General features: G+C 36.3%; 1 protein-coding gene across 2 annotated transcripts in view; it reads right to left on the bottom strand.

Annotated features, from left to right (window-relative positions):
* l1cama (L1 cell adhesion molecule, paralog a) overlaps window positions 1-12,232 on the bottom strand; it is a 53,149-nt gene that overhangs the window by 6,809 nt on the left and 34,108 nt on the right. For both annotated transcript variants that reach the window (XM_038283107.1, XM_038283105.1), the window contains 12 exons: window positions 10,880-10,885; window positions 8,239-8,341; window positions 7,073-7,278; window positions 5,933-6,055; window positions 5,426-5,596; window positions 3,754-3,868; window positions 3,271-3,455; window positions 2,625-2,756; window positions 2,396-2,539; window positions 1,427-1,538; window positions 987-1,144; window positions 709-868 (listed from right to left, as the gene is read on the bottom strand). In XM_038283107.1, coding sequence (XP_038139035.1) covers window positions 709-868; window positions 987-1,144; window positions 1,427-1,538; window positions 2,396-2,539; window positions 2,625-2,756; window positions 3,271-3,455; window positions 3,754-3,868; window positions 5,426-5,596; window positions 5,933-6,055; window positions 7,073-7,278; window positions 8,239-8,341; window positions 10,880-10,885 — 1,615 coding nt within the window. The remainder of the gene's footprint in view (window positions 1-708; window positions 869-986; window positions 1,145-1,426; window positions 1,539-2,395; window positions 2,540-2,624; window positions 2,757-3,270; window positions 3,456-3,753; window positions 3,869-5,425; window positions 5,597-5,932; window positions 6,056-7,072; window positions 7,279-8,238; window positions 8,342-10,879; window positions 10,886-12,232) is intronic.

The following is a 12,232-nucleotide window of genomic DNA, read 5'->3' as shown; positions in this document are numbered from 1 at the left end:
TAGCTCCAGCTCAGTCAGGTGGGACAGAGCAATTCTATTAATATACATTTTCAAGTCTTGTCACAGATTCTGAATTAAATTCAAAGCATTGTGTTTTAACTCTAACTATGGTTAGGGTTTTTCTTCTGCTGGAAGGTAAACCCTCCTAATCTGAAGTCTTTTACAGCCACTAACTTTCTTTTCTATAAAATAACCTCATATTTAGCTCATCTCACCAGTGGTTGTTTCTGCTGAAGAAGAATCCCAAAGAAGGATATTACCATTACCAAATTTCCCACTGAGGATGGCCACCTTAAGTAAATTAAGGATGCAATATTATTTTTACCCACAGTCACTTTAGGTGCCTTTGAGATGTTGCAGATGTGTTATACATATTATTTTCACTTTCATATAATAGATTGCCCTGTACTGTGCTATTTATGGGTATTCTTTTCTCTTTCTACATACACACTAATCGGCTTTGGTCACACAAATCCCAATCAGTAATCATAGTTCATGGCTGTTACTAACTAAAGTAAAGTAAAATTGTACCCTAATAAAAGTTTCTGTGAGGCATCTCTTCTAAACTATTTCCATTGCATCAGTAGCAGAGTTTAAGAAGAGTTTTGATTTTGAAGATGAAAACAGTTCTTGATTCTTTATTAGTCTTGTTGACAAATCCTAGTTGACATTAGCCAAGATCTCTAAAAAGTAGATTTCCAGTCTCACTTTTCATCACTGAAGGATTCCATCAGCTTCTGGTTGTTCTTTCGCCACTGAATTTGAGGAAGCCTCAGATTGGTATCATAAAGGCCCACACATGTGAAGATCGCTTTGGTCCCTGGCTGTACCTTCAGGTCCTTGGGTGGTGTGAGGATCACTGTCCTGTCTAGAAGTGAAAGTGAGGAAATAGAGAAATTAAGCCCAGTCAAGCTGCAGGATGTTGAAATGACATGAAAAACAGAGAGATGACTGTGTGTGGCTGTGTAAATGTGTGTCTGACTTACTGAACACCTCCAGTTCAGCTGTGATTGACACGTTGGCATTTTGAACTGAGCAGGTGTAGGAACCTTCATCGTCGTGGCTGACATTAAAGATCTGTAGCCCCCCATTGGTGAGCCGGTTAACTCTGGGATCAGCAAGAAGGTACTGTTCCCCTCTTTCCCTGAACACATCAGAAAACTGCCAAGCTGAGTACAAAATTAGGCCTTTCAGCTTCTCTAATTCGCCAGTTTATACACCACTTTGCCTGTTTTACATTTAAAAAAAAAGCCAGGTTGGATATGTGCCTGGATAACAGATTTCACAGTCACAGCCCAGATGTAACAACATTAGGCTGTTAATTTATGCATATGAAGAGCTGCCTAAGCAATAGCATCAACTTTGTGGAAATGAGATATAAAAACCCACTAATAAGCTGAAATAAATCAGTAGGAATTTGCCTTACCATGTGACTGTGGGTTTAGGAGAGCCAAAGGTCTCACACTCCAGGGAAACACTCTGGCCTTCAGTAACAGAGTACAGTTTCCTGTCCTCTGTAACAATCTGTGGAGGGATTTCTGAAGGAAAACACAGAAACTTGCCAAATTATAAAGGTACATAAATAAACATGTTTTCAAATAAAGCAATTGTGTGTCAGTTTATTTGTTGAACTATATGTTAAGCTTTTAAGCCCAATGTTAACTCTTTATATAAGTAATACTTCTTATTTCAAATTTTAGTATTCTCTCAATCTCATTTATTACTTTTCTTACTATTTTTCCGTATGTTGTTTTTATCATTATTTAGGGTCACTTATGTTTTACTTCATTTTGTTACTTTATTTTCTATTGTACTAAGAGCTCATGAATAAACCCTATTAGAATAAAACACATAGTTAATTATTTTGGATTGTTTGCTTTTTTTCCCCCTTAACAACCTAATGAAACAGATTTCTTGTTTTTTAAATGGGTATAATTTAGTTAGATATGTCAAATACTAAAATTGTTTAGTGATTTAAAAGCTTTTATTGTGATGATAAAAAGTGAAAACTTAAAGCTGCAGTGGGGGGGGGGGGGGATTCAGCGTGTGTGAGCTGTGATTGACACTCCATCAGACGCTCCTCTGGCTGTGATTGGTTGTTTTGACTCGTCCCGAATTATTCTTTCCAGAGTGAAATACAGGCAGTAGGTGGTACCAATTGAAGCAGTTTTTTTCACAGGTTACATATCACATATACTGCTGTCTGGGCATAGGGACAGTTTTAGCCAATATGACAAAAAAGTGATTTTTAAAAACTTACAGACTTCAGCTTTAACAGTTGCACTGGTAAGTCAGTTCTCAACTACTGCATTTTATTTTTGCATGTGTGGCAAGCACAAAGATGCACACACTGAAAATACAGATGAAGTGACAAAAAGAAAGATTAAATACTCACCGATGACATATACATGGGTATTGGTGAGGATGGTGCCATGTTTGTTGGAGGCCTGGCACTGATAGACAGCAGTGTCTCCAGAGTTGACACGGTTTAGGATCAGGGAACCATTTTCTGCTATTACAGCATTTCCAGAGTTGCTTCCTGTTAAGGTTTTACACATCTTACTATTTCTAAAAAGTAGAAGGATCTTTACTGCTAATTGGTTTACAATGGTAGATGCTCTGACCTGAGATTTTCTCCCCATTCTTTGTCCAGCTGATAGTAGGAGTGGGGGTGCCATCGGCTGCACAGTTTGGTCTTACAGTCTCACCTGGGGCATAGATCAGACTCTCTGGAATCTCTTTCCAATATGGCTTAGCTGTAAAAGATAAAACAATGCATTTTACAAAGTAAAGTCCCAATATATCAAATAATTTCCCTGCTTAGAGATTTTTTAGTCACATAAAAATTTAGTTAGGTGTTGGTGCATGGATGTATGGATGGATTGATGAATGGATAAATACAATAAACAGGTGGACTGATGGATGGATGCATGGAATCAATAAATGTCCTGTAGACCAGTTTATATTACCAGTTTAATCTGATGGAATCCTATATCTTACATTCACTTCTATGATGATTGGGATTTTGGGTAATAAAAAAAAAACCTGTATTCTAATTCTGTAGTCATATTTACACATTTGACAGACTGTGTAATGAATCTGTTTCATTTTTAAATTGCATCACTAAAAAAAAAAGTTTTCTGTTAGTTTGAGTTTATTGAGATACACCTTCCACCTAACAATATCAAAGCAAAGCGGCAAAGAATAATAATTTGGCTCTGCAGGCTCTCAAGTGTTCTTTGTTTCTGTAAAGGATAGAGTGAAACACACCTTCTACTTTCAGATGATAGGTGTGTTTGGCATTTCCTTGGGTGTTCTTGGCTATGCACTGGTACTCTCCGCTGTCACTTTCAGAGATGTTTTTGATTGTCAAGTGTCGGTCAAACATTGATTTGGTTGTCCGAGATTCATCAAGTTCCCCTTCCTTCTTCAGCCATGTTATTTCAGGAGTTGGACTTTAAAGGAGAAGAGTAAAAACAGCCAAAGTTAAGTACACACTGTAAAATTGCATATGTAAAAAAAAAAAGCAGATTTGGTCCAAAGGAAAGAGAAATGGAGGAGTTTGCAAATAGGAAGGGAAGGAGCTAAGTGAAAGGGAAGGAATTGGCAATGAGGCTAGAGCAAATGGAGTCCATAGTGGGATGGAAAAAGAACTTAGGGGCAGTAGTGATTGATTTAAAAGGGCGGCTTTTATTTTCCTCTTTAAAACGTGCATAGGTGCATAGGTTGGCACGCGTATATGAACATACTTACAGGCCTTGAGCAATGCACTCGAGTTTTATAGTCTGGCCCCTAAGGGCGTGGTACGTGCTTTCGCCTTCAGTAGGCCTCATCATGTGCGGTCTCCGATTCCGCACTACCGAATTGGCTGGACAAAGAGAAACGAAAATGCATTTAGATAAAGAGAAAAGCTCATGCATATGGATGGCCAATTTGCAGATAGCTGTGCTGCTGACACAGCAGCCTCTTAGGCTGTGCTTCTACGCCCTTGCAGCCAGAAGTAGGCTTCAGAGATTGCTGGAAAAAGTTTACCTCAATAACAACAGATGTAATCTTAAACACTGGGGTCCATGTTAACACATGTTCATCTCTCTGACCTCTAGTCAAGTCACAGATGTCTGCAGTGGCCCCTCAGAGTAAGCCGCATGTTATTAGAACTGGGCAAAGAAGTTCCCTGCTGACCACAGGTTACGCAGGAGATTTAGTAGAGCTTTTGGTAAGGGGTGCATCCCACCAAACACAAAAGCAAAACTTTATTTTAATGTTTTTATTGGATACTTATTTAGAAATACACAAATATAGGACTAGAGGGTTTACCTAAAGACCATCAGCGCATGAAATATGGGAAACCATTGCAATAAGCAGCAAAGTCAACAACTCAATGTGTAGGAAAACTGTTCCCAACAACCTCAATAAGTTGTTACATTCATGCTGATTTTGCACATCCCTAATGTTGCTGTTATTTTCAAATATACATTACTGTAAAAATGTACATAGCCATATATTGATTATTTATTCTCCAGGTGCACAGTTTTTTTTATGTTGTTAAAACACTGTACAGTACAGTATTTTATTGTTCATCTTTTAACTCTTCACTATTATGTTATTCTTATAAATTTTTCTAAGCTCCACATTGTGTGACCATTTTTTCTATAATCTTTTTGCTACTGTAAACACCAGAATTTCCCCATTGTGGAACAATAAAGGGATTTTCTATTCTATTCTATTCTATTCTATTCTATTCTATTCTATTCTATTCTATTCTATTCTATTCTATTCTATTCTATTCTATTCTATTCTATTCTATTCTAACTAAAACAACACAGTTTAGCCGTAGCAGACAGCCCAATTACCGAGTAAACACATCAACCAGCAAGCGGATGTTTGTGAACATAACATTTTAGGGTGGGACTATTCTGCACCATTGCTGTTTGAAATTACCACCAGTAAACTACAGGTATCAGGTCTGCTAAGTAACCACCTGTGAGGAAGCCTAATTAAAGTTAAAATAAGATAGCAAAACTTTAGTAACTGTTTGGCTGAGAATAAAGAATTATTAAAAACAGGATCTGACTGAGATGCTGAAAAAGGGCATACTTGCAAATCCAACCAAAAAGATGCATCTGATTAATGCATTTTTGTGTCTTAATCATTTACCTTTTTTTTTCTTTTTTTTTTTTTTGGGACTGCATTTGATTTATGTACGTCTGAAAAAAAAAAAAATTTTTCTTATAGTTTTGTCATTCATAAAAAACATTTCTACATTTGAATTCACTCAAAGATGATCTTGTGGTATGTTTAAAGCTTGTGGTCTTGTTGGTTGGATCTCTTTAATAATGCATCGTACACTTCAAGACATGCTTCTGCTTCTGCTTTGGTTCGGTTCGCATCCACATCTGATGTCATTCTCTAGGCTAGTACTCACATGGGTTGACTTTCAGAGTGATGGGCTCCTTTATCAGAATGATGCGTGTTGCCAGGTATTGGACATTACAGGTGTAGTCATCCCGACTGTCATCCATTGTCAAATGGGCAAAGTACAGGTTGCCATCCAATCCAACCACCATCCGCTTACTCAGCTGAATATGGCGCAAATCTTAATAGAGAAAATACAGTTTTAAAGAGCTAAACAGAGAAAATATTTCTATCTCAGTTTATTCCAACCATTCAGTATTGAATATTCTTAAAAACTAAGACGGTGTACTTAAAAGGATTGTTCTGTAAAAGTACGATGAAAAAAAAAGCAAAAGATGAATAACAAAGTGCAGTTAAGAACTTATCCCTCTAGTTTTGCTACATATCTAAAATTCATTTAGAAATGCTTTTTGAAATACATTCCTCTTTTTTCTCAGATATGATCAAAGTGAAGCACAAAAGGAAGAGCATACACAGTAAGAGGCGCATGTAATAGAAGTGGAGATAATGAACTCACTCTGATCCATCCAATGAATGTTGGGCTCCATGGAGCTCTGAGGGGGGTTACACTTCAGCACGATGCTGCTTCCCTCATCTGACTTCACAGAAACTCTATTCTCCCTCTGCAGGGTAGGGGGGACTGCACAGGGGTAAACAAGGAACAAACACGCAAAGGTGAGTTTGCGTAGAAACAGGTGGTAAACAAACAGCAACCCGTATAGAATATTTCCTGAGGCAGTCCTCAACACATGTCATCTAAAACCCACACTGATGAGGAGCCTTATTTCTGGGTTTCTATTACAAAATCCCCACTTTTAAGATGTAGAATGGTTGAATATGTGAGTCTTCAGTGTGTGCTCTCAATCTCCCCCTGCTTTCCGCTCAGTGTTGATAACCCCTCAGGAGCCATTGAAAAGAGCATCACATGACATCAACTCAAGTGTTTCTCAGGAAACCGTTGTCAGGGAAACTGTGAAGGAAGGAGGTTGCCCAGGAGAGAGCCAGCCAGGCAGGTGGATGGATGTTGGCTCAGGGTTTGTCTGCATGTGTGTATGATTATCATGCTGAAATTGTATGATAATCATGTAATTGTGATGCAGCTCAGGAGTGAGCTACTTTTATTTTTAGAGAGTCAAATTGATTAAGTGTAGGTTACAGAAGAGAGCTAATTTAAAATGAAGTATTTGTTTATTTTACCTATCCTTACTCAGCATCCTCTTAGTTCCCCAAGCATAATAGTGACAGCATCTTTATGCCACTTGTGGTAAAGATCTAGTTTTTTTAACCCAACAGCTCATGTTTTTGGACTTTGGGAACAAGACAGAGCACCCTGGGAGAATCCAGGCATGCACTGGGAGAACACGCAAACTCCTGCAGAAAGACTCCAGGCTGGGAATCAAACCTAAAATTTTCTTGCTGCAAGGCAACGGTGCTACAATCTGTGCCACCGTGTAGCCCCTTTTGTAAGTCAATTATATAAATCCAGTGTCTAAGACTAATCCCTGACTTGTTCTTTTAAGCACATAACAACAAAGATAATAACTTAAATTTCAACATTATCAACACTGATCTGAAGGAACTTTTGTCAACAGATGCCAGGTTTGAGCATTTTACATTAAACAAGCTATCAATCACTCAAGATAAATACATCTCTTACCATCGGTTCGAAGTATTGCTTCCTTTGACACTGCAGTACCAAGCTCATTGGTAGCATAGCAGACGTATTTGCCTTCGTATGACTTTGGCGGGTCCCTAGTATTACTTGGAAGTGCTTGGAAAACAAACGAGTACGGATTTTTCTTAACTTCAAGCTCTGTTTTACTGCTTGGGTCAAATGGCAGTCCATCCTTAGTCCAGCTAAAACTAAAGCAAAAAAAAGAGAGAGAAGCTGATCATTTAAGCACCAGTTGCATAGTCATTTTCATGTCTCTGAAAGCAGTCAATTATGCACAGAAGATGTCACTGGAATTGAGGGCACAAATGGATTGCTTTAAAATGTACATGGATGCCCCAGTGGGGCTCAGATGCTTATGCTGTGTGTAATAGCGATGCTCTTCTTTTTTCCTCTGCAATAGGAGCAGTTTTACACTTCAGAGCAGCTAAGACACTCTGAGGGAAGATTGCCTGAGGGCTTAATGACATTTATCCTCTGTTGAAACAAGAACTCTGACTGGGAGAAGCTGTGCTCTCGTGTAATGTTAATATGTAGATGTCAGATGAACAAGGAGAAGGAAGGTCACTATTCTCAGTTGGCTAAAGAATGAGTGAAAAAACATCTATTATACAGAAAAATACTTGAACATCGTTATTATATATGACTGTAGGTCATATATATATGACTATATATATATATATATATGACTATATATATATATATATATATATATGACTATATATATACATATATATATATATGACTATATATATATATATATATATATATATATGACTATAGATATATATATATATATATGACTATAGATATATATATATATATATATATATATATATATATATATATATATATATGACTATAGATATATATCTATATCTATATATATATATATGGAGCAATCCAAGGTTTACCTTTCAACAGGACAGTGACTTTAAAGCGACACATAAATGACTGTAGCTGTACTAGAAAGTACTTCATTTTTATCTATCATTTTCTATTCCCTTAAAAATCTTAGTTTCAGTCTGTCACATGCAGCTGGTTTGTAATGCCAAAAAGTCTTGAAAGTTCAATGGGTATCAATTATTTTGTAAAGTGCCGTAGAACCATTGTGATTATGTGTTTGCATGGATGTGGGTGTGCTAACTGACCTGGGTGGAGGGACGCCAGATGCTTCACAGGTCATGTTCAGGTCCTCAAAGCTAAATATGGTGACTGAATCTGGGTGCCTGGTTATCTGAGGAGGCCTTTTGTCTGCATGGACCCAAACAAGAATTCATTTAGGCACAGAATACATTCAAACGACCGATTCGGTTAATACATGCACAGAAATAATGATATGTGAACACAATGCTGAATTCTCATGGCGTCCTTTCACAGTGCTTTCTGCTGTAATTCTAGTTCTGGTGTGTGCACCGACTGCAAACCTCAAGACTGTGTCACAAAACATCTGCACTATCTGTTCAAAGGCTTACAAACAGCCAAGACAGACCAGAGATAAAGAAGTATACTTAATCAATATCACTTGACTAGGCTCTGCAGAGAAAGAAATTAAATATAGGTCAAGAAAAATAGTAGGATGAAGAGAAAGGACAGAGAATGTGTTTTCAATGAGAGGAAATTGAGACAATGTTGGAGGATAGTTAATGTAGAAAAAAGATATGGCTCAATGTTTCCTGTGAGAATATGGGAGTCTATGGGGAGAAGGAACAAGATTAACATGTTCATTAGAATCTGTTAGCTAGATAAAAGCCTAGAAATAAACCTGAATAAAGTTTTTGTTTAGCTTTAGCAAGTGTGCTTGTGATCTGATTTAGCTGCACTTGGAAATGCATGCAGGATGTAGAGAAAATATGTACTGGATTTGAAATATAAAGCGGGTCACAACATGTTAAAAAAAATAGTACATTTTCAGGAATTCATATTATCTAGAAAATTTCAAGCCTTGCATGATTTGATTATCCTAGCTATTCTGACTAGGTTTTATTTTTTCCCTTAAAAATGTCCATTTAAACCTTGGCTCCTTATAACTACTGTTATTATCAAGTAACAGGCTGCACTATATCACAAGTTTCCTTGCCTTTTTATGTTAAATGCCTGTCAAACCTGTATTTGGCTTAGATATGTTAAAGCCAAATGTAGAGTCAGAAAGATTTACAATTATGCATTTATAAATGGTAAATTCATATGTCGGTTGTTGAAGGAGTATAACTGTATATGAAAACAAGTATTTTATTCAATGGAATATCTGGATTTAAAAAAAAATATACAAATGGTCCAGCTATAAGATATTATAATGATTAAAAAGACAAAGTTGCTTTTAACTGGCTGTATAATGTGATGATCGAGACCCAATCCTCGTCTGATTGGATGATCAATAAGTAGAACTCCCCTTCCCTAAAATCACAGGCTGCCAAGGAATGCCATATTTGATTGTTTTATTCCTCAGTGTTCTGTCTATAAACACAATCTCTATCTAAATGCATGGAGATAGTTCTGAAATATTTTGTAATCATTAGTCGGTTTCTCTACTTTGAAAAATTTCCAAGCCCAATGTTGGGGCCTAAATCGAATGTTTTATTTATCTTTTTAGGAGAAGGCCAATATCTTTTTACTGTACAGATAATACATATATTTTTACCCAAGACAAAAGCAGGTATTGAACTCAAAAATAGATAGGAAAGATATTGAGAAAGAGATAACCTTTGATAAACTTTGATCCCTTATCAGTTTGATTCATATTTTGAATACCTATTTCCTTTTATTAAACATAAATTCAATTTAGTTTGTGAGTAGAATAAGGATTGTTGGATTTTGTTTTTTGTTTTATTTGTGTTTTTTCTAAGGTCTATGTGTGAATAGTAAAGTATGTGATTACTGTTTTTCATTAGCAGTTATTTGTTTCCAAAAAAATCTTAAAATTTATTTAACTGTTATTACATTCATTTTTAATTATTTTAAGACTTTTTGCCATATGAATATCAATGATTTTAAAGTACCTTAATATCTCTGTGAAGTTTTAAAAAAATTAAGACACAAAATATTAGATTTTTCCAAAGTGGTTGCTTCAAGGTAACTTTATTGTTCCCCTTTTTAACTTAAAGGAAAATAGAAAACTTTTACATTTGGGGATTATTCTAATTATACGTATGTAGGTAAATGGAGGGAGTAGGTTAATGGAGAGAGAGATGCAGTAGATGAGATAAAGGCACTGAAGATGGAGTGCTGAGTGTGAATGGAAGATAAATAAAATAAAGAACAAATGGTGGAGCAGATAAACAAATAAATCAAACAAGCTAAATTCAAGAAGAGACAGATGAGAAGAGTGTGTGAATTTAATGAAAGAATTCCCACTCAGAAAATAATCCCATTTTCTCAGCTGATCAAATTGAAGGGAGGGCTGAAGGCACTACATCACTAGAAGGAGACAAGTTGCTGCTTATGCCTTAACTCCTCTTAATATCTTCAAGTCTTTGATCTGAAAGCCGTGCTGCCAGCTCCTCAAACTTTATCCTATATGTTCCTACCGATACATTATCTACTGAGAGCCAATAAGACCGAAACCCAACCATTACAAACAAAAAGTGGCTCGTGTTCACAAAGCTATACTTGCATTGACATGCATATGAGCCTAATCCAACTAAGGCACAGTCCAATACTATATTCATTTTAGTGCACCACTGTCAGCAGGATGGAGAATAGCCTCTCAGGCATAATGGAAGTGTTTACAATGAGTTTTAGAAGAAAATTTGTTAGTAAAGGAACAACAGAAAGTAAGATAAAAGCACTCACGTTCCCCTATGTAATTTGTTGGTCCACAAAGTTAGCGAGAGGGAAGGAAATGAGAAAAGATACATGTTTCAGACACACAGACAAGTAAACATATCGATTTACACCCAAACAATCATTTCATATTTGTCATATATCTTATTGTGAGTGGCATGTATATGTATGTTTATATGTACACGACTTGATTTATTTCCTCACTCAAAGGACTGCATCATAGTTTGAACTAAGCAGTAAAGTAGGAATGAGGTACATGGCTGGATTTGAAGACTATAGGAAGGAGAATATACAAATATTTATCATTATTATACATGATGGTTGTATGTGCTGAATGTTTTGTTTTACAGGGCTGTCTGAAATAAGAAGAATTCATTTATTCATGCATACATTTATTTTTACTTGCTAAAAAGTGTTATGCAGTTAATCCCCCAAAGAAATAGTAGCATGTCTGTATGAATCCAAGCCTTCTTTTTTTGAAGGTCTCACTGAATAAACAGCATCATAAAGATCAAGGACCATTAAATTAAGTCAGACTGCTGATAAATCTGGAAGAACTACAGCCTTTCACAGCTGTGCTCTAATCAGTTGACCAAAACTTGACTTTTGGCCTCAATGTTAAAGACAATGGACCTGATTGACCAATGGTTATTAAATGCCCAAACCCGACTCTTTGCTTGCACAGTCAAGTTTTGGCCGGTCTATTAACCAGGTGCAAATCGGATTTCATCTAAGATGTCTGCCCTAATTGTAGCAAGAAGTAAAGAGGGAAGAGGTGCAATGACAGATGATGGAGAGAAAAAATCTTTCATCATTATGTCAACATATCCTGTAAACATATCCTGTCAGAATAAAAAAAAAATCTAATGAAAAATTGCTATTTTTGAGCTGCTGGATTAACTAAGGCTGGCCTGAAGGTAGTCACAAGTAGAAACCATTCCTGAGGAGGGGGACTTATATATATTTCAAAGGTGAAGAGCTATGGGGGTGTTTACACTTTAATTATAATTATCAAGTAAAAATCATGATCAAGTAAAAAGTATTTTGAAAGGGGTGTATCTTTATATATGTAACAAACTGTAGCACTCATAAATTTAACAGTACTCTTATCAAACAAGTGTGCTCTTTGTGTTTATTAGTGCTAAAATGTATTATTATATCATATTATGTAATAAATAATTTCTCCTTTTTTGCTGTCATGGTATTGCCGCTGTCCACACATGGGTGGTTCTAAAAAACTTACAGTCTGCAGCAGATACCTTCCCCTATCTCTCATGCATTAAGAATTATAATGCAAAAATGATCTTCTTCTGCATGGTGGCTGGACACTTCCTAAGTGATAGGAAAGGGTGAAGAGCCCAG

The sequence above is a fragment of the Cyprinodon tularosa genome, unplaced genomic scaffold (genome assembly GCF_016077235.1).
Source record: "Cyprinodon tularosa strain WSP-4 unplaced genomic scaffold, ASM1607723v1 ctg19, whole genome shotgun sequence".
Classification (NCBI taxonomy): Eukaryota; Metazoa; Chordata; class Actinopteri; order Cyprinodontiformes; family Cyprinodontidae; genus Cyprinodon; species Cyprinodon tularosa.
This window is presented reverse-complemented; position numbering and strand designations above follow the sequence as displayed.